This window comes from Arvicola amphibius, chromosome 7 (genome assembly GCF_903992535.2).
Source record: "Arvicola amphibius chromosome 7, mArvAmp1.2, whole genome shotgun sequence".
In the NCBI taxonomy this organism is placed as follows: domain Eukaryota; kingdom Metazoa; phylum Chordata; class Mammalia; order Rodentia; family Cricetidae; genus Arvicola; species Arvicola amphibius.
Genome location: NC_052053.1, coordinates 99,758,947 through 99,784,507, shown reverse-complemented (window position 1 = coordinate 99,784,507; position 25,561 = coordinate 99,758,947). Strand labels below are relative to the sequence as shown.

Genomic DNA, 25,561 nt, shown 5'->3' with positions numbered 1-25,561 from the left:
TTAGTGTGTGTGTGTATGTACGGCGGTCAGAGGACAACTTTCAGGAGTTGGTTCTTACCCTCCTCTTGATGCCACCACTAGCTGGTTCATTCCCTGCCAGTTTTGTCTCTGCCTCCTGTCATACCCCATCTCATGGTAGAAGTGCCGAGATTACATATGCAAACCACCACGTCTGTTTCCAGAGATGGAATTCAGGTGTCAGGCTTACACAGCAAATGCTTTTACCTACTTGGCTAGAATGATTTTAAGTATAGGGGTTACTGGATCATCATGGCCCCAGATTGCATTTGATCTCTAGCACATACACAAGCATACAAATACTCGAGTACCTTTTTTTCTGTTTCTTACCCCTCTCTCCCCAGGATCTTACTATATAGCCTTAGCTGGCCTTAGCTGGTCAGACTGTCCATGAACTCACAGAAATTCACCTGCCTCTGCCTCCCAAGTGCTGAGACTAAAGGCCACTGCCACCATGCCTGGCCTTTTTCTATTTTTTTTTAAATTAATTAAATCAATCAAGAGGATACTCATGAGTGCCATTTTCCTCTAGCTGGTAGATACTTGGGGTGGAAGGAGCGCTGTCTTGTCAGTGGCAGAAGGTAGGCGTGGACAGGAGCGTGCTCCATGCTGAGTATGTGGGCAGACAGCACCGTGGTCCTACCCATCACCCAGTGTAGAGAGGAAAGAGGCACCAGAGACTAAGGCAGGTTTTGGGGCAGTGGCATTCAAGGAGAATGACAGTGACATTTTATACAAGGGACTATTGTTCTGCACTGATGAAGACAGCAGTGACCCTCCATCTGCTCGGTAAACTTGGGATCAGAGAGCTGAGAATTGCCGTGACAACCTTTACCCTGATATCTGGGTGAATTGTGGCCTTGTGGTGTCTGTGTACTTGCGTACCCTGATGCCACTTTCATCGTCAGGGCTTGGTACTAATAGGGCCCCTGTCTCTGACTTCACAGATGCAGGAACTGGAGCAGAGGCTGCTGGAGGCTGAGCAGAGAGCTGAGGATGCAGAGACTCAGGTAGCTGGGCGTGGTGGGAGGTGGGAGAGCGCTAGGGACAGCGATCTTCCCACGGAGCTCTCTGTGCTAGTGAGGGATCTTTGGGTAGGCTTGGTGTTGTGAGTGGGTGTATTAGTCCAAACTGGCCGTGCTGCAGGAACAAATTGAATCCGCAGTCTGTGGTTTATCGTGTTTAGTCCTCATACCTGGTACACTTCCATTAGGATTAACCACAGAGTCAGCTTCCACTGTGATTCGGGAATCCAGGCCCAAAGAGGTCCCACTGTCTAGCTGGTTACACAGGCACACACAACCTATAGGCTCCACATGCATCCCAGCACAACAGATTTGTAGGTGACACTGTCATGTTACAATGTTTGGACACCCCTGCCTGGAACACACAGCCTTGTTGATTTTCACTGGAGAGAATTTGCTGGTTACCCATGTACCAGATTTCAAATACTTGAGACCAGTACAGCTAGTTCAAGTCATTCAGGGCCACATAGAAAAACCTTGTCTCAAAACAACAAAAGTGTAAACACTTTAGCCCAGAAACGATGTGTTGTTTCTACTACATCCCTTTGGTCAGATGAATGGCATGGTCCTGTCTAACTCTAAGAGGGTTAGGAAATATAGGGAAACACGTGGATGTCCTGAGAGTAGTATCTTTGCCCCAGTGGGGTGGGAACAGATGTCCTCCCGAATCCAACTGCTCAGCTCCTTTCTAACATCAACCCTCTGCCCCATCCCACAGAGACAAGGCCTAGAATGTAGCTGGTCTTTTCAGAGCAGGCAAAATGAGTTTCTCTGTTGTCAATTCCTTCTTTTGCTCAGATAAAAGCATCAATGGTCACATCATTAATTGGTCTAGATTGCCCTGGGTAAGGGCATAAGAGGCATATTCTGAAGCATCAAGGGGTTAGCCCACTCCATTGCACACACTACATGGTGATCTGAGACCTTAAGAAGACTTGTTGATACTTTTCAGGTGAGTGTGATGGAAGAGAAGATCAAACTGTCCAATCTGAAGAACGTGGACTCCACGGGTAGCTTGCACCAAAAGTACCAAGAATTGCTGAAAGCCATGCAAAGCAAAGATGAGCTTATCAGTCAGCTGGAGGCACAGCTGGAGAAGCAGGTAGGAACTAATGCGAGGCAGAGCCTGTTTCCCCTCTCAGCGTCTGTACCAGTTGGCCTCAGTGTCTCCAACCCTGTGCATGAACTCACTTTTTCATGAGACTCTTCTCTTACATGATGGTCATTACTGTCTTCTTAACATCCGTTTATCAGAAGCTCAGGAAAGGTAGAGGAAGCAGGCCCTGGAGGCAGGCTGATCTGGAGGAGAATGTCACCTCTGCTTGATACTCTGAGGAAATTGCCTGACTCACTGATTCTCATTTTACAGCTTCATACAATAGAGGTTATGAAACCTCCGAGGTTTGGAGTTAATTACCCCTAGGTATCTGTGTATAATATCAAACACGTGGTTGGGCCTGGTAAGGAGATCGTTTCCTTCTCTGTGGTGGCCTTGTGCCAGGCCAGCATGTGCTACTTGATACCTGGCTGTAGTGTGACTGGAACAGCATAGGACTGGATAGTCAACCTTGGTCAGCTGGTTGGTCAAAGTTTCTCAATGAACCTGAGCAGGCAGAGACTAGATTGCTTCTGAAAATGGAGATTTTTCACAACTTCAAGGGAGCCCCACAGACCACTGTCCAGTACTGCAGCAAGTTAGCATTCCTGCTTCTAGGGACTCCAGAACCCCTCTGGCCCTTCTGCTACTTCCTGTGCCCAGACTTCCTCCCCTTTATAGTCTTATTACCGCCATCGTGCAACCGGGCTGGCTTTGACCTCCTGTCTTCCTACCTCTACTTTCCAAGTGCTGGGATGATGGACACATGCCACCATGTCTTCCCCATCCTGGTTCCATCCTTGTCACTGGCTTCGTCTGCCCAGCTTTCTCTGGTGACATCTCACCATCCATCCCTAGCCACGAGCTCAGGGGTAGGGTCGGGAGACTGACATATCTACCTGTGTATTCTCTGTAAAGGTCTCAGCTGACCCAAGCCCTTCCTTCCAGTCATTGTGGGTAATTGTCAGCATCTTTTGAGCACCCCCTTATGTGCCTTTTATGCAGTTGGATGCCTTGTGTAGAGAAGATAGAATTTTATCCACTGATTTTAGAGATTTTTTTTTTCTTTGAGTAGCTCAGAATTGGAAGAAGTGGTTGGTGGGGCAGAATGACTTAACCTCAGGTTAGAAAAACATTTGTTTACAATTATAATCAATAGGTAAAGAGCAGATGAGAAAGAATGTTGTTCGGCTACATTTCATCCCTGGGTCTCAGTTTCCATGACTGCCCTGAGAGGATGTCAGGTATCCGCTGGTTTTTTTGTACAGGGCCAAGGAATTTAATTGGTTTTTGTTCTGCAGGCCATATAGTCCGTGTTACAACTGCCCAGTTCTGCTGTCACAGGGCAAAATCAATATAGATGATCTGTAAATGAGTGGATATGGCTGTGTTCTAATAAAGCTTTATTTATAAAAATATGTGGGAGACAAACAGGGGAAGACTGAGTTTGGGCTCAGGGCAATTGTATACCAGCTTTGAACTAGGTGACCTTTAAGGTCTCTCAAGGTCTGACAAACTGACCTGAGGTTCCCACATTCCCAGGTCCTTTCCACAGACTTCTGCTTTGGAGTCTGTCTGTCTTCTGAGAACCGTTGGGCAGTTTTTCCTAGAAGTACAACAGGAGTCACTTTTGCTCAGCTCTGAACCACCCAGGGGTCACCACGTGCTCCATGCTTCTTAGGGATGGAAGTAGTTCTCATCTAAGCCGGCTGATAGCTGTGCAATAAGCACTGAACTCTGTACTCTTATTTCACCCTCAGAGTGGCCCAGCAAGAGGGGGATGGATAGCTTATCTCTCCTTTAGAGGGGCAGATTCGAGGCCAGAGAGACCAGGTTTAGTGCCTAATACTTTACAGTGAGAGAGTTTCCTGTAGGATCGGAACTCACATTTCATTTTATCCTAGAGTTCTTTCAAGGCTCCCCCCCACCCCCCAGTACTGATGCTCAAACGTACACTCTTATGAATGGTAAGTGACTGCTCTACCATGGAGCTATAGTCTCAATTTTCACTGCCTTTAGATGCAAACCTTGTCTTTCTCCAGGCGGAAGTTTCCTATATGGCGATGGCTGTCCTAGTAGAGCTAGACCAGGCTGGCCTCAAAACTCAGAGAGCCATCTGCCTCTGCCTCCTGAGTGCTGGAATTAAAGGCTAGATGAATAACTTTTCAATTATTAATTATTTTAAGAAATACTACTTCTTTACTCATTTAGCATTTTTTTTTAATTGTAAGCATACTATATGCTCTAGTAAAAGAACAAACCATCCAGAAGGGTCTAGAATGGAAAGTAGTGTTTCCCGTTCTCCCCAGGCTTCATTTCTGCCTCTCACTGATCTTGTGTAAAGCTCAGGGACTCTCATTCTGTGGCTGTGCCGTGTTGACTTAAGTCACTCTTGTTTGTGGGCACCCAGCCTGGTTCAAGGTTGGGGTTCCTATGTTGTGTTGCTTTCTCAAATAGCATTGCAGTGAGCGCTTCCTTTGCAATGGCTCTCCTAGCCCAAGGGTTTGTATGCTTGAAACATTGGTAGACGCGGTCTAATTGTCTCCAGAGGCCTTGGTAGTTAGTGTGAGAATTGCTTCCAGTATTCTTGACACTTGGGGGTCCTATCAAGCCAGCCTGATAAAGGGAAATGATGTCCTATATATCTGTATACTTGTGGTCGGGCTTCACAGCCTCTTGTGGGTCCTTTTTCTGTTGACTTCCCGTTTGTATCCTTTGCATGTTTTGCATGTTTATTGGATTGTTCATGGTAACTAGCCATCTGTATGTGTGTTGTTTGGTTACAGATCTTTCTCCAGTAGGTCTTTTGTTTTGTTTTGAAAATGGGTCTCCCTATTTGCCCAGGCTGGTCTTGAACCTGTGCTCGACCGCTGCCCACCTAAGCCCGTGTGTAGCTGAGTATGCAGGTATATACACTCAGTGTATAGCCCTCCACTGGTAGTTCAGTTGGTCTAGCCATTTTCTCTTATCACGCAGTAATTTATAGAGATGGTATATGGATTTATTATTTAGTTTTTTCTTCAGTGGGTTTTTAGGATTTGTATTATGTGTAGGAAAAAGCCCTTCCCACTTTAAGTTTTGTTTTAGCAAAATTTTGTTGTTTAGTCCATCTGATCTCAGGATCCACCTGCCTCAGCCCGCCAAGTGCTGAGATCGTAAGTGTGCAGTATCATGCCCAAGGATATCTTTTTTTTTTTTGTTTTGTTTTGTTTTTCGAGACAGGGTTTCCCTGTAGTTTCTAGAGCCTGTCCTGGAACTAGCTCTTGTAGACCAGGCTGGCCTCGAACTCAGAGATCCGCCTGCCTCTGCCTCCCGAGTGCTGGGATTAAAGGCGTGCGCCACCACCGCCCGGCCCAAGGATATCTTAAAAGCCATAAAAAATAGTTAATTTTCTCTGCAGCATCGCCCCATCCGGTCACTGGGTTCTTCTCTTGGCCCTCCTCCCTTTCTGACTGCTGTAATTAACCAAAGGCTTTCTCCTCGCAGAAGCAGACAAGAGCTGAAGAAGCCAAAATTGTTCAAGAAAAAGCTGCAAAGATCAAGGAATGGGTGACCGTAAAGTTAGCAGAGGTGAGTGGAAGGTCAGCCTGAGGTCCTGCCCAGGGCCCTGCCTCTGCCCGACTGCTGTCTCGCTTACCCACAGTCCTGCATGGGAGTTCAGACCCAGCCAGCTTCACTTTCCCTTCTCATCATCACTTCCTTTCCCTTGTCTTGGTCAGGTTTCCTGAAGCCTCCTCTAGCCCAGTACTGGGTTTGGGAAGATGGGATTAGTATCGGGAAGTTTCTGAGAATCCTCTCAGCTGCTTCTTAGTGAGCGCATCACAATGCCATTTATTCTTTTTCATCCTCTACTTAAAACATTGTAAGCTATGGGCTGAGAAATGGCCCCGTGGGTTACAGCATGTATGCAGAGGGACTGAGTTCGGGTCCCAAAACCTAAGTTGGGCAGCTACTCGTCCCTCCAGCTCTGGGGCTCCAACTCCCTGGTCTCCACAAGCACCCACAGATACAGACACACATGCATGGAGCAACAACTAAAAACTCTTTTCTAAAGGATGTGGTCAGGCTTGATGTGGTAGCTCACACCTTTAATCCCAGCATTTGAGAGGCAGAGCTCTGTGAGGTGGGGCCAATCTGGGCTATGCAGTGAAACCCTGTCTCCCCTCCCCAGATTATGGTAAAGTATACATAACCATTGCCATTTTACCATTTATAAAGTACCCAGATGCCGAGATATGAAGCACATAAAGTACAGCACATTGTGTGTACATCACCACCACCTATTCCAAAGCTGCCTCTCACCCCAGACAAAAACTGTTCACGCCAAGCACCTCTGGTTCTCTCCTCCCTCAGATCCTCTTCCTCTCTGTCTGTGCATTCTGTAGTTCATCACTGGCTACAGCTGCGTTTAGGAAGCCAGGACTGGACACTGACTGTAGCGTTACCAGCAAACAGTTGGCTCTTTCTAAACAGACAGAGGGACCCACTGGACTGTGAGTGCTTGGGGACAGAACTCAGAATAAACTAGGCCCCTTGCTTGAAAAGTGTTCAATAAAATTGTGCTAGGCTTAATTAATTTTTTAAAAAGATTTATTTGTTTGTTTGTTTGTTTGTTTATTGTGTGTGTACATACTGCCTGTATGTACACCTGGATGCCAGAAGAGGGCACCAGATCTCACTATAGATGGTGGTGAGCCACCATGTGGTTGCTGGGAATTGAACTCAGGACTTCCAGAAGAACAGCCAGTGCTTTTAACCTCTGAGCCATCTCTCCAGCCCCAGGCTTATTTAATTTAATAGAAAATACAGCCACCCCGAGGACAGAATTCACAGATAGCACAGCGAGAAGAACAAAGCAGATGTAGAGAAGAACACACCGTGTAACCAACCACTCAGCTAGAGGGGGTGTGGGTCCCCCTAAACTGCTGTGCAGGAACGCAGACTGAGGTGGTAAAATGCAGAAAGTTGAAGTTGGGTAAGCTAAGAAGAACCGTTGACTTTTGTGGGGAGGGAGAACAGAGTGACTGAAGGGGCAAATCATGAAGCGTCAGGTGCCGACAGACTGCTCACGCGGCTTGCAAGGCGGTCATATGAGTAGCAGCTTCAGAACTGTTTAAACACTTCACTGAAGGGAGATGCAGTTTTCTGTGTACGTGCTATACTTCACAATTAAAAAAAAATTTCAGGACAGCACGGGCTACGTACTCAGACTCACGCCTCAAAAAAAAAAAAAGATTAACTGCAATGTATCCAAGTCATTGTACACACACACACACACACACACACACACACACACACACAGAGAGAGAGAGAGAGACAGAGACAGAGAGAGACAGAGAGGGAGAGAATAAAAACAAACTAGAAAAGAAAGCGCAGGAGCTCCCAAATTGTACCATGTGCTACTTTTAGGCTTGTCTTGTACTATATATATGAACAAGCAGGGGTTGGGCATCCTAAATCTCTGTTTCCTTACAGCTAGGTATCAAACCCAGGGCGTCTGGCAGGCTAGGCAGCAGTCTACCACTGAATGACAAGTGACATGATCCCCTAAACCATCATTTTCTTTTTGCCCAGCTTGAAACAGAGAATGAGCACCTGAAGGCCCATAACCAGCAGCTGGTGGAGCAGGTGGAAGCCCTTCAGGATGCTCTTGAGGGTAGGTAGACACAGTGTCTGCAGGCATGGCACGTTGTGGGAAGAATGGAAGACATCCTCAATAGGTGTGTCTGGTTTCGCCTCGTCTACAGATCTTCGGATGACACCTTCAGAGAAGCCGCTAGTGGTCCCCGAGGGAACCCCAGAGGGGAGTCCTGTCCCTTCAGGACCCAGAGCCCAGCCTGTGGAGCAGGACAATAATCCCCATACTCAACCTTTGAAGGTGGCTGTGCCTGCACCTGCTCTGAGTACCCTGCAGAACAAGGACTCGGTGTCGGAAGCCAAAAGTCTTGAGGATTCGAACTTCAGCATGGTCTGCCCTGGGGAGATAGCAGAGGCCAAGACCCTTAAATCTCATCTCCAAAGAGAGGGCTCACCCAGCCAGCTGTTCATGAAGCCTGGCAGCTCCAAACATGGGTCAGTGTCTTACAGGGATGATCTGCTTATTGCTCAGGGAGGGACATTCCCCGGGACTAAGATCTCTACCAGGGAAGGCGGCCCTGGTAGTAGCTTGACCCTGCCAAAGGCGCGGGCTCCCAGCAGTTCCCGGGACAGCTTCCAGGTGACCAAAAGGCACCACAGTCAACCCCAGGTGGGTCCTGGGCATTGTAACCACGTGGTAAGCATTAAGATTGGGGCTCTGTCAGCCCTCCCCTCATCTGGCTTCTCCAAGTCTGAGGCCAGAGCTAAAGCCCGGGAAGAAGCAGAGAAGATGGAGATGGAGGAGCCACCTCCAGCGGGGAAACAGGAAGAGAGAGAGAGCCCGAAGCCCCCCAGAGCTGAACTGGAGGAAGGGGAACTGGAGAACAAGCCACCTACACCCCCCCTGCACCGGTTTCCATCTTGGGTAAGTGACTTTATCAGGGTTGGGCAGGGGACAGAGCCAGCTACAGGCGTGGTCTTCACTGAGGATATTTAGGGCCCATGAGGTCAGGCTCCTCTTCACAGCCATGTGGGGTCAGGCCTGCCTGACCCGCGCACCTAGGCAGGGCAGAGGCAGAATCTGAAATGGCATGTGCCATGTGCCATGTGCCAAGTCGGGTGCTTTGTGATGCCCTCAGTTCACTTTGGTTCTGAGGCACCATGTGTGGAAGGGAGAGCTCTGCCCTACGTCAGGCCACTGTGTTGAATTTCTCCCTGTGGACCTGGGCACGTAACTAAGCCCGTGGCCCAACATGAGGGTGATGGTGATGACTAGTAGGGGTCTCTCTTTATTACCACGTAAATTGGGGTGGGGGCATTCGTGTGCCATGATGCCCATCTGAAGGTCAGAGGACAACTTGTCGGAATCAGTTTTCTTCTTCCACCATGCAAGTTCTGGAAATCTAACTCAGGTTGTCGGGCTTGATGGCAAGTGCCTTTACCCACTGAGGCATCCTGCTGATCCTACTAATGGGGTTCCTGGGAGGATTAAATGTATATTGAGGGGATGGAGGGATGGTTCGGCTCTTCCAAAGGACCCAGGTTTGAGTCCCAGCACCCACATGGTCCCAGTTCACTACTGTCTCTAACTACAGTCTCAGGAGATCAAATGACCTCTTTTGTCCTCCTCAAAACGTACCAAATGCACAAGTGGTGCACAGACATACATGCAGACAAACCTCCCTACATAGTAAATAATTAGTTAAAATATGTAGTGAACAGTGCGTGTAAATGGTCAGTGGTCTACCATTGTTGCTGTTTTTGTCTCAGCCTTAGCTTCCTTACGGGTGGCGTTCTATACAGTGACATGATGTCTGGAATGGAGGTGGGGATCCAGATAAAATAAGACTGAACGTACATTAGTACAGAGGGAAGACAGGTGATGGGGACGAGGTCATTCTTTCTACCGTTCCTCTTCTCTGTCTGACATCTGCGATAAAGGTTCAAATAAACACAGGCGGGTGGTGAGGATGGCATGATGTCTGGCTCAGAGCCTGACATTCGGGAATAGCCTCGTCTGTCTGAGGGACTGGAAGCTATCTCTCCCTTTGATAGATAGGAACTGCTATCTACACTTCAGCCACTTCCCCAAGTCATGTTGGCAGTGAAGGTTCTAGGCTTCCAGTAGAGGCCTGGCCACCTGAAGCACAGCCCCAGCACTGTAGCCGCACTGCCCCTGGGGACACGGGCACATGTGTCAATCTTTTAACCAAGCCCAGTCCTACAGATGTGCAAGGACATCTGCTCCTGGCTGTGGAGAAAGTGGGGTACTCTCAGTGGGACGGAGGCCCCTGATTTCAGCAGCACACTCCCGGGTCTCCTTTTGAAGTGCTAGTTCAAGGAGGCTCTGCACCCAGGCTTTTAACTGTGCCCTCAACAGTGACTGCAAGCCAGCCTGTGTGTTGCTACAGGAGGCACAGTAGAGTGTGGAACAAGATTGGCTCCAGGTGTGGTCCATCAGCAGCTGTACCCAGGATAACAGTGTTAAGACTCAGAGTCAGGTCTGACCTCCCTGTTTCTGCTGGCATCAGGGAACCCCCATGATCAGCAGTACTGTTTGAGGAGAATTCATCTCCTAGTTTCAGTCCTCTTTGTAACTCGCTCCTGACAGAAAGACAGACTGCCAGTTTACCCAAGCTCCCTAACGAAGCTCAGGTGTCTCCCTCAGGCAGGGCCAGCCGGGCAGTAACTGTTAGGAGCAGGGCCTGGAATCCAAAGAAGGGCGTTCTCAGAGCAAGTACTTGGCGGACCAGTGCCACCCGCCTTTCGCGTTTGTGCCGCTCTTTTTCTCTAAGCCTTTCAACAGCTTCCTGAGGGGACACTTGGTGCTCTTTGTCCAACAGAGCTGTCTTTTGTTTGACGTTCTTCCCTCCACCTTGAGTTTCATTTCCTGCCCTTGGTGTAAGTTCATGATCAATATGGGCAGAGGTATCTATGCCCAGTTACTCCCCGCACTTTATGTATCTGCCCTGCTTGAGCATAGGCATCCTGCCCTGGCCCTGCCCTGCCTGAGGGTCTCTCTGTTGTCTTCTACCTGTCTTGCCATAGCTCTGGTTACCTCAGCATATCTTTCCCATCATCCCTAGCTGCGCTGGTCTAGGGCCGGTATCCATCCCAGTCTCTTTGGTCCAGCATGGCTGACTTTCCTGTTCAGCCCCTGTGACTCATCGGTTGCCTGCGAGGCCGTTGAACTCACTGGAGGGCTAGTGAGCGAACAGCTCTGGAGGAGCCTGGGAAAGGCCTTCCTGGCCGCTGGGAGCAAAACGCTCTTCCCCTTGAGTCTGCTTCAGACCCAAGGGCTTGTATAGTTAGTGGCAGAATTTTCTGCAGAAGAACGTTCTGTTCTACAGAGCATTTAGGGGTCTGGAGCCCTTGTGGCCACAGTAGCTTTGTGGTTGGCCTTGGAAGCCTAAGGCATGCACCCTGCTACCGCAGGAAGCTATGTATCCTAGCCTTCAGACAGCTGAATTACAAACATCTATATCCTTGTGGTTCTCCCTCCCTCACTGTCAACACTTAGCCTCTGGGGTGAGACCCAGGGACCCCGGGGTCACTAAAATAGGCAGGAATCCAAGAAATGGAGAGACAGTTTACTGACCAGCTCTCTTCAAACCTCCTTTGCTTCAAGGGGAAGGGTAGAGGCCAGAGGGAGTAATCTGCTGGGTGTGGATTATGTCCCAGGCATGAAGTGCTTATATTATACATTAATTAGCTACTTTATTTGATTCCATTGAGCAGACTCTTCAAAAGCTGGTAATATTCAGAGCTGGGGGAAATGGGGCTAAGAAATGAAGAAACTTGCTTAAAATTCCTCGGCCAGTGACCAGCTTGTCCTGGGTGGCGAACCCAGGTCTGCTTACCCCAAGTCATGATTTCCTTCCACTGTGGGAGGGGCTGGGGTGAGCAGTCCTTGACCGTCTGGGACGTTTTATTACAGGAGAGCCGGATCTATGCGATGGCCACGTCAGGCATGCAGCTGTCATCAGACGCCTCGTCCTGCAGTGACGCTGCCTGCTGTGGTGAGTACGGGGGACTCGAGGGCCTAAAAACGTCCTTGGTGGGTCTGGCTCTCATTCCCTAGGGTACAGCAGGCAGTGAGGGCTATTTGGAGCTAGAAGGGGGGGTTGTACAGTTCTGTTTACCACCTAGCAAGGGAGGGTCCTCAAGTCCTGCCTTCCGTCTTGTAGCGCTGGCCTCCTACAGGACTGAAATGGGTGGGGAGAGCCCTGAGCCCCTGGCTCCAGAGTCGCTGACCATCCATAGCGTCCGCAATGACAGGCACACATTTATAGCTCATGCCAGCAAGAGCGGGGCATGGTGCAAGCTTCCTGGAGAGCAGATGGTTCAAGGGTAGCGCTTGGGTTCTGCTGTGATAGGCCTTTAGCCATAGGGATCATCATCCCCAGAAAGTCAAGGGAATGGAAAGCAGGAAGGAGAGATGGGAAGGCTTTGGCCCCGTTCTTTGCCTCCCCAAGCCTCTGGCTGAGTGCTGCCTCCTGAGTTCATCTCCTCCTTCTTTGTCCACCCCAGCTTCAGGCCCTCCTGCCCTTGCCTTCCCTGGAGCTTTCTCTGGCCTCATTTACAAGAATGTCACTGTGCCTGTCTACACAGCACTGAAGGGGGTAAGAAATTGCCGTGACAAGAGGGGCTGTCCCCATCAGGAGAAACCCCTTGTCCCAGTGCAGTGCCTGCATTGGGGCTGGAGCATCATGGTCAGGCAGCCTAGCCCACCGTGAGTGAGTGAGTGTGTGTGTGTGTGTGTGTGTGTGTGTGTAAGAAAACAAGCTAATTAGCCCACTGCAGGGGTAACAAACTCGGCAGTAACAAGAGCACTGCTCACCCATCATTTTGTCGTGATTTATAATCTGTTCTAAGAGGTTCGCATGTAACTGCAGCATGATATTTTCATCTTTTTGCTATTAGTTTTTGTTTGGTTTGCAGTGCTTGAGTTAGAACCCAGGGCCCCCTCTTGCTAGGCAGCTGCTATACACGGAGCTATCTTCCCAGCTCTTGTTATTCATTGTTAAATCGTGTTAGTAATGCTTGATGCTTTTCTTAGAAGAATAAAAACACAAAAGCAAAAGTAAAAATTTCTCTCACGTTGCTTCCTCCCGGTTCCTAATCCCAAAGTCAGTTGTCATTAACGCGCTGGCGTTCATTCTGTAGGCCGTCCGACGCGACTGCAGGTTTACAGATGTGCACACGTGCTGTACCTACGCTCTCCTCCTCTGTCACTCTCGTCCTTTCACACATGCAAGCACACCCATGCACATGCAGGGATCCTGTGTCTGGGTTACTCACCTAACCATGTGAGCCTGCCCTTCCATGCCTTCTGTGTTATCCCTGGGGTAGATAGCACTATAATTAGCTTGGGTCCCCCTCTGCTCACTGGAAGTAGGTTATATCCGTCTCTTTCTGAAGTAAATGTGGCCATAGACACCACTGTGCGTACGTACCCTGTGCACTTGTATGTTTCTGAAGGACACAGGTCTAGAGATAGAATTCCTGAGCAGGTTCTATGAATGTTTAGATTCTGATAGGTTCTGCCAAATTACTGTAAAAGCGCTTTGTGGGCTACGTGATCGTGCACTGGCCTAGAAAGTGTGAGGTTCTGTGGTCTATTTTTAGAACTATGAAAAACAAAAACAAAAAACAAAAAAGATCTAACAAAATGTTAATTCGTTCAAATGCTTTGTCCCAATAGGTTTTTGTTTGTTGTTGTGTATCCCTAGCTGGCCTAGAAGCCATCACATAGATCAGGTTGGCCTCATACGCCTTAGAGCTCTGCCCGCCTCTGCCTCCTGGGTGCCGCAATTAAAGGTGTGCGCCGCCGTGCTCGGCACTAGAGCCATCTTTGGGCTATGCTCCTGCCACACTCGTACAACACTGAAAGCATTAGTCTTGTGTCCCCATCTCAGCGTCCTGTCCCACACTTGACCTGTGGCATGGCTTTCTGGCCCCCTAGTGGAAGAAACAGGAGCTCTCTGGGGAACCACAGAAGATGGGGTAGGGGAGTTGGGGGACCCACAAAGCAGCATGGAGGTTAGACTGCAGGAGTGAGGTCAGAAAGGGACTCTACACTGCTTGGGACTTCTGTCTAGTCGGCGGTGCCTCAGCTGGGTGCCCGTCTCATGTTTCCCCAGAGAGGCTGCGTGGGCACACCGAGCTAGGTACAGCTGTTGTGAGCTGTTGTGTGGCGGGGCTTGTTCTGGAGCCTGAGCTGTAGCTGGGGAGGTGCCTGTCTTGCAGAAAGCCACGCAGATCAGCAGTGTGCCTTTTGTGGATGAGTCCTCTGGGTCTGATGACGACTGCGGCTCTCAAGCGAGTTTCCGGATGTCACTCCCCTGCTCTGAGTACAGGAAGACCAGCGGACTGGGCAGCCCCCGGGCCATCAAGAGAGGTACACAGAGGAGAGGGGACTCTCGGTCTCTTCCTGTTCAGTCTCTGCCAGGGTTCTACCAGTTTTACCCTCAGCTCCAGACTCAGGAGATTCCACTGGGTCATGGGAGCCTCATATCTTCTGGCTATATGGGTGTTTGGAAGGGGTGTAGAACCCCAGCCTTGATTCCTTCCTCTGTGGCCAGGAGTCTCCATGTCCTCATTGAGTTCTGAGGGTGACTACGCCATCCCTCCTGATGCCTGCTCACTGGACAGCGACTACTCAGAGCCTGAACACAAACTCCAGCGCACGTCATCGTACTCCACTGATGGGGTGAGCAGAGTACATGGCCCTGTGTGGGGAAGAGGCATTGCGTAGGAGCAGACTTGAGCAGAGGCTGCTTGGGCCTCTGTACTTACACAGCAAGCAGACAGAGAGAAGGAGGACCCAGAGATGGTAGAGGGATGGAGGCTCTACAGGTGTCACAGAGACAGCTGTGCAGACCCCATGTTGAAGAAAGAGGAGTCCAAGTGCAGGGAGCTCCTTGGACCCATGAGGATTGCACCTGTCACGTTCAATCTTCACCCTGACCTTCAGATGCTGCCGTGAGCTGCCGGTTAAGCTTTAGCAGGCCAGGTACTACCTCAGTGCCTGGCTTGTGCCTCATGTCTCATTTGCCTCATGCTCCTAATGGTATTGCCGTGTTTTATGAATGGGAGCCTGTGGCTCAGACCTGTCTGCTTTCTCCCACCGGGGATGCCGTGAATGGCCTTCCTCCTCTCAGCTGGTTCTGGTAAAAGAATCTGGCCTTTCCTGTAGAGCCTCGGGGTCTCGGGGGTATCTCATGCAGATATCCTGCATATCATATATTTACATTATTATTCATAACAGTAGTAAAATTACAGTTATGAAGTAGCAACAAAATAATTTTATGGTTGGGGGTCAGCACAACACGGGGAACTGTATTAAAGGGTCACAGCATTAGGAAGGTTGAGAACCACTGGTCTAGAGGCTAGTTTAGATGCGGCTCTTACCCAAGCCTTCCCTGGCCAGCTTCTCTCCTACTTGCAGCCCTGATCCACCGCCTTCTCGTGGTGGGCCAGGTCATCATTGGGATCCCTCCGTGGTAGGATTGCCACACTTTATTCAATTCTCTGGATCTCATCAGTGTACAGAGCCTAGAAATAAACACTCATAGGTGGTCAATAATTTTTTCTTAACAAAAAAATGAGCCAGTGGTGATCCAGACCATTTTGTCCTAAGTGGCGTCCAGGTGCCTCATGCGACCTTCCCTTTGTCCCATTTTCCCTCCTTGCCTTCCATCCCACAGGGTCCTCATGTGACTCCCCCCTCTGTCCCCTCTTCCCTTCTTGTTTTCTACCTCAGGAGGCACTGGAGAAGTCAGGCTACCTGCTGAAAATGGGGAGCCGGGTGAAGACATGGAAGAGGCGCTGGTTTGTCCTGAGACAGGGACAAATCCTGTACTACAAGTCTCCGGTGAGCCCCCCAGGACATAATCTCAGGGACGTTAGCCCAGACCCACACTGTGTAAGGGCTGGAGGAAGGACAGTGTGGCTGGGGCTTACCCGATGGAAGACTTAGCAGCATGGCTGTCCTTAGAGGTGCTGAGCCACACAGGGGACTCTGAGCCGGTCACCTATTCTCAAAACAAGCTGGGGAGGCTATCAAGGCAGTCCTAGGCCAGTTGGCTGGCAATTTCCTCTTCCTTCAGAATTGATCTCTTCTTATGCCTGGCCTTGTAAAAGGATGTTCCCAGACTGACTTTACCCTTTCTGGATCGTTTTAACTGAAAAATTCGTTGCTTCCTCTTCTTTCCTCTACTGTCTGGAATTGAGGGACCTCAAATGTTGAGAATTAGGTTGGCAGCATCATGTTATAAAGAGGACAAAGTAGATTTGTTTCTTGTGCAGCTGTTTGCTTGGTAGGAGCTTTCTCCAGCTCCATGTTAAGAATTCTGTACCTAAATTTCTCCTTGAAAAGCATGCTACTATCAATTATAATGTCTGTAGTAATGCTGACTTATATGCCCCTTAATTTGCCGTATCTGTGGGTATAAGGGTTGAATAGAAAGGCTTGGTTTTGTTTTCTTTTGAGATGGGTCCTGCTCTGTCGCCTGGACCAGCCTCATCCTCCTGCCATGTCCTCCTGAGTAGCTGGGACTGTAGGCACTCGCCACCACACATAGCTCAGTTAAAGGAGCATGGTGGTGGCTTTATAGATCAGTAGTAACCTAGTAGCCTCTGATCCAATTTTAGAGGCTCGCTCTCCTTTTTGAGATCTTTTGAGGCCTACATTAGAGGGGCTCATGTTCCTAATTATGACTTTGTTTTGCTAGAAGAATCTGGAACAAGTCACTCATTGTACCATAGCCAGCAAAGCTTGGGGATCTCTTTCCACTTTGTGCCTATAACTTGGAGTAAAAAACTGGTGATCTGAGAAGCCTCCAGACTCCAATGCTCTCCGTCTTGCTCCTCCTTTGCAGAATGATGTCATCCGGAAACCTCAAGGTCAAGTGGATCTGAACTCCCATTGCCAAATTGTTCGAGGGGAAGGAGCACAGACATTTCAGGTGAGCCTGCTTGTAGCAGCTGGATTTTAGCTGTAGTATGGTGTGGATAGGACTGTCATCGAAGCAAAGACGAAGCAGAAGTAAGCATGAATGAAGGATTTCATACCAGGAGTAGGATACGGTCTTAGGTTGTGAACATGAAAAGAAGGGACAGCAGGTTGAAGGATCTGTGTCGTTCACTGACTCTAATCCAGCCCCGCTCCACTCCACCCCCACAGCTCATCTCCGAGAACAAAACCTACTACCTAACAGCAGAGTCCCCCAGCCTCCTGGAAGAATGGATCCGTGTCCTACAGAGCCTGCTGAAGGTGCAGGTCACTGGGCCTCCAGCTCTGCGTCCAGGGGGCACCAAGCCTACAGTGAAGGGCTGGCTGACCAAGGTACGAGGTGGATCGGCTAGGGAAGTAATGGAAGCCAGGCATGGAAGTGCCCAGAGATGGTGGTCTTTCTCTATGAACTGCTTAGCCAGTGGACCCTCAAGCATGGTCCGAGCATACAAAATAATGGCAGTGATTCTGGAAACAGAGATGGGGGCTTTTAGAACAACTGTTCTCAAGACAGAAGGGAAAGAAATGTTCTTACTTAATGTTGAGGGTATTAGGCACTGCCTCCCACAGTGTAAGTAGCTGTGTCAGGATTAATGGTAAAAAGAAAAGACCTAGGTAAAGCCAGTGTGGCCGCCACTCAAAGACTAGTATCCCAGGTTTGCCTAAAGACATTTTAACCTGGGTTCTTCTGGAAGCAGAGACCCCAGTTAGGCCCAGCAAAGGGAAGTTAACTAGGAAGACTTTCACAGGGTTAGGTACTGTGGGTTTTGTGCCCAGCAAGCTCAGCACTCAGACTTTCCTTCTGAGCCTCTGCCTCTCATCAGCCTGCCCTTCTCTGGGAGTGTTCAGTTGCTGTTCCGTTGTGAGCACCTTACTTAAGGCTCCAGACTACCCGGGTCTTTATTTACCTTGCAGCATCCTTACAGCTCTGGCCTGTGTCAACTAGTAGGGTCTTCCCATATCCACATTCTGATTTTCCGGGTAATCTTTCCATGGCAGGTCATAGGTCTCTGAGTGGCTCAGTAGTGGCGGGGTACATACTGTGGCAGTCTCACTGTGAATGGAACCCTGACTCTGGTACTCTTCTCTGTGGTCTGTCTTGGCTAGCCCTGGATTTATTTTGGAGTCCTGGTTCTAATGAAGTCATTTCACTTAACAGGTAAAGCATGGCCACTCTAAGCTGGTCTGGTGTGCCCTTGTTGGGAAAACCTTCTACTACTACCGGAGCCACGAGGACAAGGTATTTCATCAGCCTCCTAACAGCGCCTCCTCCAAACTGCACGGTGCATGCCACTGATGGCAGCCCCCAGCTTTACCTTCTACCACACCAAACCCTCCAACAAATACAGAGCCAGCTGCCCTGCTCCCTCCAGGGCGTGTGACCGGCATCATAACCAGTGTAGTCGGCTGGCACTTTCCACAGCACAGTCTTCTGCTTCTGGCCTGGCTGCCATGCTGTAGCTTCCACCTCCTCATCCTGCCCTCTGTCCACGTCTATGCTATCCAGCCCCGCCCAGCCTAAGCATTCAGAAGAAGGAGACTCCCCTGTCCTCCTGTTATCCTATTCATGGAAGGCTCATGTCCGCAGAGACCCCTGGGCTGCCTACCTGTGCAGGATGCTCACATAGAGGAAGTAGATCGATCCTGTGACTCAGATGAAGACTATGAGGCTGGAGGAACCAGACGGCTGCTTTCCTCCCACTGCACCTTGGTGATCCACCCCCCAGAGCACAGCCCCACCTACCTCCTCATTGGCACCAAGCATGAAAAGGTAAGGGAGGAGCTGGGCTTTTGTGGCCTAGCTTGGACCTGGGTTCTGATTTCCCCTCTCTCTGTTCTCCTGAGCTTTCCAAATTCAAGTTTTTTCTTCTTGGACGCTGGATGGGAATGTTACCCTTGACTGTCTATTGAGTCCATTCCAAGTGAACAGCATCTATCCATCACGGGCCATGATACAGTGCCACAGACTTGGAGATGTGGGCTTACATCTGATCCACCTGATCCTGTCTTTATTCTTGACTCACGCTAGCCAAGCTAGTAATAGTCCACCTGTTTCCCCTAGACAAGGTCTCATAAGCCCAGGCCAACCCTGAGCTCTAGATTTCTCTGCCTCAGCCTCCCAGCTCCTGCTCTGACGTCAGTACAGGTGTACACCTCCGTTCCCATCTTAAATTACACGCTGTTTTTCTGCAGGGGAGTGATGGGAGTGAGCCCCAGAACTCACACATAGACCAGTGCTCTGTCACTGAGCTACATCTCCTCCTGCAAGTCCGACTCTTGCCTCCACCCTTCCTACCTCCTTATCATCTGCTTGGTTTTTTTTTTGCCCTTTTCCAGGATACATGGCTTTACCACCTCACAGTGGCTGCAGGTGGCAGCAGTGCCAAGGTGGGCACTGTCTATGAGCAGCTCATTGGGAAACTGATGGATGGTGAGGGAGACCCAGGTAAGGCAAGCATGGCCATTTCTGCCTGGGCTGAAGGGAAGGGGTAGGGTGCACACAGGACAAGAAATAGAGAGCACTACTATACCTAAGCTGTATTAGCCATGCCAGGGGCTCCCATCCCATGCTCCAGGGCCTCTCTGTCTGTGGCCAAAACATTGAGGGAACCACTGGATGTGAGGGAATCTGGGAAACAGACTTTCCAGACACCTGGGTAAATGTTCTACTCTGTTTAATCTGTAGCTTTGCTGGCTATGCAGAAGACTCGGGGGCAGGGGTGGAGGCAGGGGAGGCAGCAGCTGGTTAATCTATAATTAAGAGTTTGTTAATATATGAAGCTTCAATTTGGATCCAACTAATCTAATCCTGGGACGTCTGAGAGTCCTTATTTGGCAGCTAATTCTCAGGGCCTCATGAACTCTCCAGAGGTACACAGCACACATACCTCTTTATTACTGCGCTGAGGGCCGGTCTGTCCCGATGCCGCAGGGAAGGCCGTCCCTGCATGCAGACACTTGTGCTCAGGGCGCTCACAGCCATGTGAGGGAATGTGCAGTTTGCAGTGCACACCTGCATGCCTTCAGTCTGTAGATGATCAACCCAGAACAACCCAGGGTCCCCAGAGTTAAGCCACTGTCTTCCCTGCGAGTCAAAGCTGGGGCTGGTAGGGAAGGCGGCGAGTTCTCTCTGGAGTGACTGCCACTGCTCTCTGTCTGTGCTCTGTGCAGACTCCCCGCTCTGGAGGCACCCCATGCTGTGTTACAGCCGAGATGGGCTCTGTACCTCCCTTACCACCCTTCCCTCCGAGGCCCTGCAGACGGAGGCTCTCAAGCTCTTCAAGGTAACACGGGAGTGGAATCCAGGCCTATTGCTGCTGTTGCCCGGCACAGCTTGAGCCCGTCCCAGCACAGGAGACCTATGTGATTATGGAGTGGCCCAAGGGTTGTGGAGAGGAAGAGAGTGTCCCACAGGGACCCCTTTATGGCTTCCTTTATGGCAGGAATGTAACCCTTCTGCAGGCCAGGAGGAAGCTCTGGGGCTCTGGGATATGCCCCCTAAAGCTCTCCCTTAAGGAGCTGCCACCTCCTTCAAGTATCTACAGAAAAGGCCTGGATGTAGGAATCAGAGATTCTGACCTAGTTTAGTTTTCTTTGTGCCCATCTGCATTTTCTGGCAACAAAACAAAAAACCAAACGAAAACAATCTTGCTAGGGACTAGTGTGGTGCTAAATGTCCATAGTCACAGCAGCACACACGAGGCAGAGGCAGGACCTGGAGCTAAATGCCAGGCTGTGCTACCCCATCTTTCTCTTGCTTATGTAATGGAAACATTACATTTAAAGAAGGTGATTCTGCCCCTGAACTAGCTGATCAGCCTCAAGAGCAGAAAGTGCTCCCTCCAGAAAGGGCTGTTTCAATGTTCGTCAGTGAGCTAGCCACCTGCCTCTGCCTCCCGAGTGCTGAAATCAAAGGCGTGCGCCACCACTGTCCAGCTACTAGAGTCTTCCTTGAGGCTCTGCTACACCAGTGCATGTCCCAGGAAAAACCAATGGGGTGCTCCTGCCTGTGCCCACTGTCCCCCTCCTTCCAGTCCTGCCAGCTCTTCATCAACGTGCCTGTGGAGGCTGCCTCGGTGGACTACCACGTGTCCCTGGCGCAGACAGCACTGCAGGTCTGCCTTGTTCACCCTGAGCTACAGAGTGAGATCTACTGCCAGCTCATGAAGCAGACCAGCTGCCGCCCGCCCCAGAAGTACTCTCTTATGCAGGTGGGCACACGCTGGGGACATCACTGGCTAGAACCATTTCTAGGAGATGTTTAAGGGGGAGGGATAGCAGGTGCCTGCGGAGGTGTTCTCTAGTCCTCACTCACGGGCAGCTTCTGCCAAGTTGCTTGAGCATGGCTGCCCGATCTGTGCATGGTCAGAATATGACTGCTACCCTGGGCATTGCCTGACGAGGGAGTTGAGGTTCTGGTGTGGAGAAAGAATAGTGAGGGTTTTGTAGCTCAAAGCCGCAAGAGCGGGATGCCCGCACTCATCCCATGCTGCCTGTGTTCCATGGCAGTGCTGGCAGCTCTTGGCTCTGTGTGCCCCACTCTTCCTGCCTCAGCATCACTTCCTCTGGTATGTCAAACAGCGGCTTCAACGCCATGCAGATCCCAGGTAAGCAAAAGTATTTCCCCTGTCCCTCCTACACTATTGCTGTCATGTTTCAAAGGGATGGGGGTAAAGACAAGATTGAATTGACTGCATATCCCCTCAAATTTGCTTGGGTTTGAGAGACTTCACCCATCACCATGTACACATGAGCAGGTGGAGATCAGAGCATACTTTAGCTTCTTTGGACACCGATTCATGTGTCCTTGGGTATTTTGGAAACAGTCTCATGTGAAGCTATGCTATCCCAAATTATCCCCCAGATGTTTATCCGTGTTCTTCTGGTTTACATAGGAAAATATCTATGAGGGGACGGGGGTGTAGCTCAATGGTAGAGCACTTGCCTGGCATGTACAAGACCCTGGGTTTGATCCCTAGTACTAGTGTAAAGAAAGAAACAAGAAAAGAAGATATCCATGGCAGACATGTGCCACAGATAATTAGGGACAAATTGCAGTTGGTGAGGTGGCTTAGTAGGTAAAGGTGACTGCCGCCAAGGAGGACAACCAGGGGTCAATTCCCACAAGTTGTCCTCTGGCTTCCACAGTGTGCCTCCCCCTGAAATAAGAATGTAATAACATCCTCTACCAGTTTCAGGCCCCCCACACCCCATCCAGTTACTTTTTATCCCAGCTAAGTCTGTATGTACCTCAGGGTGCCAACAGAAAAGAATTCCTACTATCCCAGTCTCTGTTTTTAGAAGTGAAACTGGCCAGTATGCCACCTACTGCCAGCGAGCAGTGGAGCGGACCCTGCAGACAGGGGAACGGGAGGCCAGGCCGTCGCGTATGGAAGTAGTGTCCATCTTGCTACGGAACCCCTTCCACCACTCTTTACCCTTCAGCATCCCTGTGCACTTTGCCAACGGGACCTATCAGGTAAGGACACTGAGCATGCTCCCTACCCCAAGTCTTGCCTATCACTGCCCACAGGATACTTCTAAGTGCCTAAGCCTTGTAGGCTTTCAGATTGATAGGCACATCGACAAAGGGGTGGGCCTAGACCTGAAGTGGAGTGGCATGATCAGTGTGGGTATAGAGAAAGCTTGAATCCCAAAGCGGCTTGAGTCCTGTTTGGTGCCTTAGAGGTAGGACTTCTGAACCCACTGCATGAACACGGAAGCTGAAACACTGGGCCAGGAAGTAGCATGAGATGGAACCCCAGAATATTGACTGTAAAGGAGCGGCTGGGCCTGTCCAGGTCCAGTTTACAGTGAACAGGCGCAGGTTCCTCTGCATGTGAACGCGGAAACCAGCTGGCTTTGGCCTCCTGCACTCACCCTGTGTCACCCCCAGTGACAGTCCCTCAGGAAGTCTGCTGGTTCAGGGTGCCGCTCCCCATTTCCAGGTGGTTGGCTTTGATGGCTCCTCCACAGTTGATGAGTTCCTCCAGCGGCTGAACCAGGAGACAGGCATGAGGAAGCCATCCCAGTCTGGTTTCGCCCTCTTCACAGACGATCCTTCTGGCAGAGACCTGGAGCACTGTCTTCAAGGGCGTGTCAAGGTAAGCACTCCCCCCTTACACACACACACACACACACCCCTCTTAGCTCAAAGATAGGTGGTGGGATAGAACTCGCCCAGTGTGTGCCTAACTTGTCAGCGGCCTGGCTGATGTGGAGACCAAGACAATCTCTTCAGGCCAGCATTTCCATGCCATGCTAAAACGGATCTGTGCATGCAGGGAAAGCTATATGTGACCTTGACTCTGGAGACAAGATCCTCATCATCTTGTCTCCCTCAGGGGACTAAGCAGCATTCAGGGGGAGAGCCTCTTATCTCAGTGTAAGGACGAGGAGGCCCTGCCACGCATGCCACCAATTATATCTGTCCACTTAGATCAACAGCTATAGTGTAGATCCAGTGGGTACCATGTTGTGCACCATCACCTAGCTATACTCTGTCTGCTATGCTTATGGTTTACGTTAGAGATTCAACTATAGTTTAGGGAGGTAGGCCCTCATGACACCTCTGCAGGTGAAAGCCTTCGAAAGAGACAGCTGATCTGTATGGTGGTGTGGGGCTAGTTCCATGAGGGTATTAACCACTTATGGGAATGTACTGCCACACTGGACGGGTGCATTTGGCTCCAGCACCTGCTTCCTCTGCTGTTCTAGAACGAAGGGCTAGTCTTTAGCAGTGATGGGAAAAGCCACATTCTTTCTAGTAGAGGCATGGGCTCTGGTCACGGCAGGCATTCAGGTGTATTTGTTGAGAGGAGAATATGGTGAGTGAAACGGAGACACGGTATCATGGGTTTTAACTGGGGCCGGCCTTGTTTTCCAAGAGGTCACACAAAGCCGATGAGTCAACAATCCTTTCTTGGATGCTCACTACATCCATGGTGCCATCTACCTCTTCATCAAAAGAGAATTGGTAGGCAACTCCCATCCTGACAGTCTGGGGCCTCACAGGGCAACCTCCTAAGGATAGAACCCTCACTCAGCTCTGCCAGAATCCAGCTCTGGCTGAACCTCATTCTCCTCACAAGGGGCTTTTCTGACTTTAGACTTTTGTCTCTTCAAGATCTGTGATGCCATCTCCAAGTGGGAACAAACAATGAAGGAGCTGCACCCAGGAAAGTCTGAGGGTGGGACACGCGTCGTGAAGCTGATGTATAAAAACAGGTCCTGGGAGCTGCCTGAGGGTGGGGTGCACATGAGGGCTGCCACTGGGCACCAGTTCATCACCTCCCAAACATAATGGTTTGCCCCAATAAGGCAGAGGGGCCTATAATTACCACTCTAAGTGGCAGTCATCAGGTGGGTTGCAGGCTAGCCACCCTCCTGATCCCTAATGAGACCCTAGTAACTCAGATGTTCTGTCAGCCTTCTCTGTACTACCTTGTGGACATGTGTATGCACACATGCCACAAAAGCATACCAATGTCATGGGATGGCTATATGTCACCTTATGGGAGGGTACAGCTTTGTGTAAGTACCAGATATTTAAAGCTAGGAATAAAGTTTTCCTCTATTTCAGGACATACACAAGTACTTTTTACCAATTTAAACAGGAGAGATCTATCCTAGTATGCCTCCAGGCAAATAATTTCCATTAGTTTCTTGGAGTCTTAACTCATTCAGACCCTTAACAAGCTGTGATTCTAGGCACCAGATTCCTCATGCAAAGTGCAGTAAGTCTGGTGGTTTGTTCAGAACTGACTCCTGTTGCTGTGGGTGAGACCTGCATGCCCACAGCGAGCTTAGACTTGGCTACACATTTCTTGGGTGGTAGAAAAGAGGCTGACAAATGTCATAAACAGTTATCTTCACTGTAGGGATCAGGGTAAAGATGCAGAGAAAGCTTTCTCATTCTTGTCTGGGGTGCCAGCTGAGACCTGGCTTCTTACTGTCTTCCCTATAGGCTATACTTTCGAAGTCAAGTCAAAGGAGAGACGGAGCGAGAGCGGCTGCTACTTGCCTTCCAAACCAGTGGAGAAATTGTGGCAGGAAGATTTCCCGTCACCAAGGAGCTGGCTCTTGAAATGGCTGCCTTGATGGCCCAGGTGAGTTTCAATCTGTTAGAAAAACCTGAGACCTTACAGAAGACTGCAGATCCTGAGGCAGCGGGAGAGAAGGGACTCCTCGCTCACTGCACACAGGCTGTGCGCAGAATGGAATGGGAACTGAAAAACTGGCTTTAAGTCCCAGTCTTCTTCCAGTGTGAGAGCCTGGCCAAGTCACTTCTTAGTGCTTCAGTTTTTTATGTGTATGTGGGAAACACGATTCCCTCCCTGCCTGCAGGGTGTGTGAAGGAGCACTGTATGTGGCACAATGCATGTGGTAAACTTTATGAACCACCCCTCATCCTAAGTAGAAGACTAGAAAAAAACATATGTTCAGAACGATTCTCCTGTGTGTTTCTTTAGGTGGCTATCTGCATGGGCTGTCCAGGATACCTCCATGGTTCCAGATATATATAATCCCAGCATTTGGAGAGCTGAGGCAGAGTTGGCATAAATTCAAGTCCAGTCTGGGTTCCAAGCCAGCCTGGACTACATGGTGGCTCTTCGTAATTATCAATATAAGGACTCTGTAGCAAGCCATATGCTAATATTTTTTAATATTTATTTATTATGTATACAATATTCTGTCTGTGTGTATGCCTGCAGTCCAGAAGTGGGCACCAGACCTCATTACAGATGGTTGTGAGCCACCAGGTGGTTGCTGGGAATTGAACTCAAGACCTTTGGAAGAGCAGGCAATGCTCTTAACCATTGAGCCATC

General features: G+C 49.8%; 1 protein-coding gene across 2 annotated transcripts in view; it reads left to right on the top strand.

The window, feature by feature from the left end:
• Plekhh1 (pleckstrin homology, MyTH4 and FERM domain containing H1) overlaps positions 1–25,561 on the top strand; it is a 47,279-nt gene that overhangs the window by 16,079 nt on the left and 5,639 nt on the right. Inside the window, exons 3-24 of one of the 2 annotated variants that reach the window (XM_038336716.1) lie at positions 966–1,028; positions 1,996–2,145; positions 5,626–5,709; positions 7,714–7,795; positions 7,887–8,641; positions 11,654–11,735; positions 12,247–12,338; positions 13,966–14,116; positions 14,301–14,428; positions 15,482–15,592; positions 16,599–16,685; positions 16,904–17,065; positions 17,892–17,972; positions 18,321–18,503; positions 19,070–19,178; positions 19,904–20,016; positions 20,767–20,943; positions 21,242–21,339; positions 22,034–22,211; positions 22,681–22,836; positions 23,859–23,959; positions 24,699–24,840. In XM_038336716.1, coding sequence (XP_038192644.1) covers positions 966–1,028; positions 1,996–2,145; positions 5,626–5,709; positions 7,714–7,795; positions 7,887–8,641; positions 11,654–11,735; positions 12,247–12,338; positions 13,966–14,116; positions 14,301–14,428; positions 15,482–15,592; positions 16,599–16,685; positions 16,904–17,065; positions 17,892–17,972; positions 18,321–18,503; positions 19,070–19,178; positions 19,904–20,016; positions 20,767–20,943; positions 21,242–21,339; positions 22,034–22,211; positions 22,681–22,836; positions 23,859–23,959; positions 24,699–24,840 — 3,285 coding nt within the window. Of the gene's footprint in view, positions 1–965; positions 1,029–1,995; positions 2,146–5,625; positions 5,710–7,713; positions 7,796–7,886; positions 8,642–11,653; positions 11,736–12,246; positions 12,339–13,965; positions 14,117–14,300; positions 14,429–15,481; positions 15,593–16,598; positions 16,686–16,903; positions 17,066–17,891; positions 17,973–18,320; positions 18,504–19,069; positions 19,179–19,903; positions 20,017–20,766; positions 20,944–21,241; positions 21,340–22,033; positions 22,212–22,680; positions 22,837–23,858; positions 23,960–24,698; positions 24,841–25,561 lie in introns of those variants that run through there. The other variant, XM_038336717.1, reaches the window with a different exon arrangement.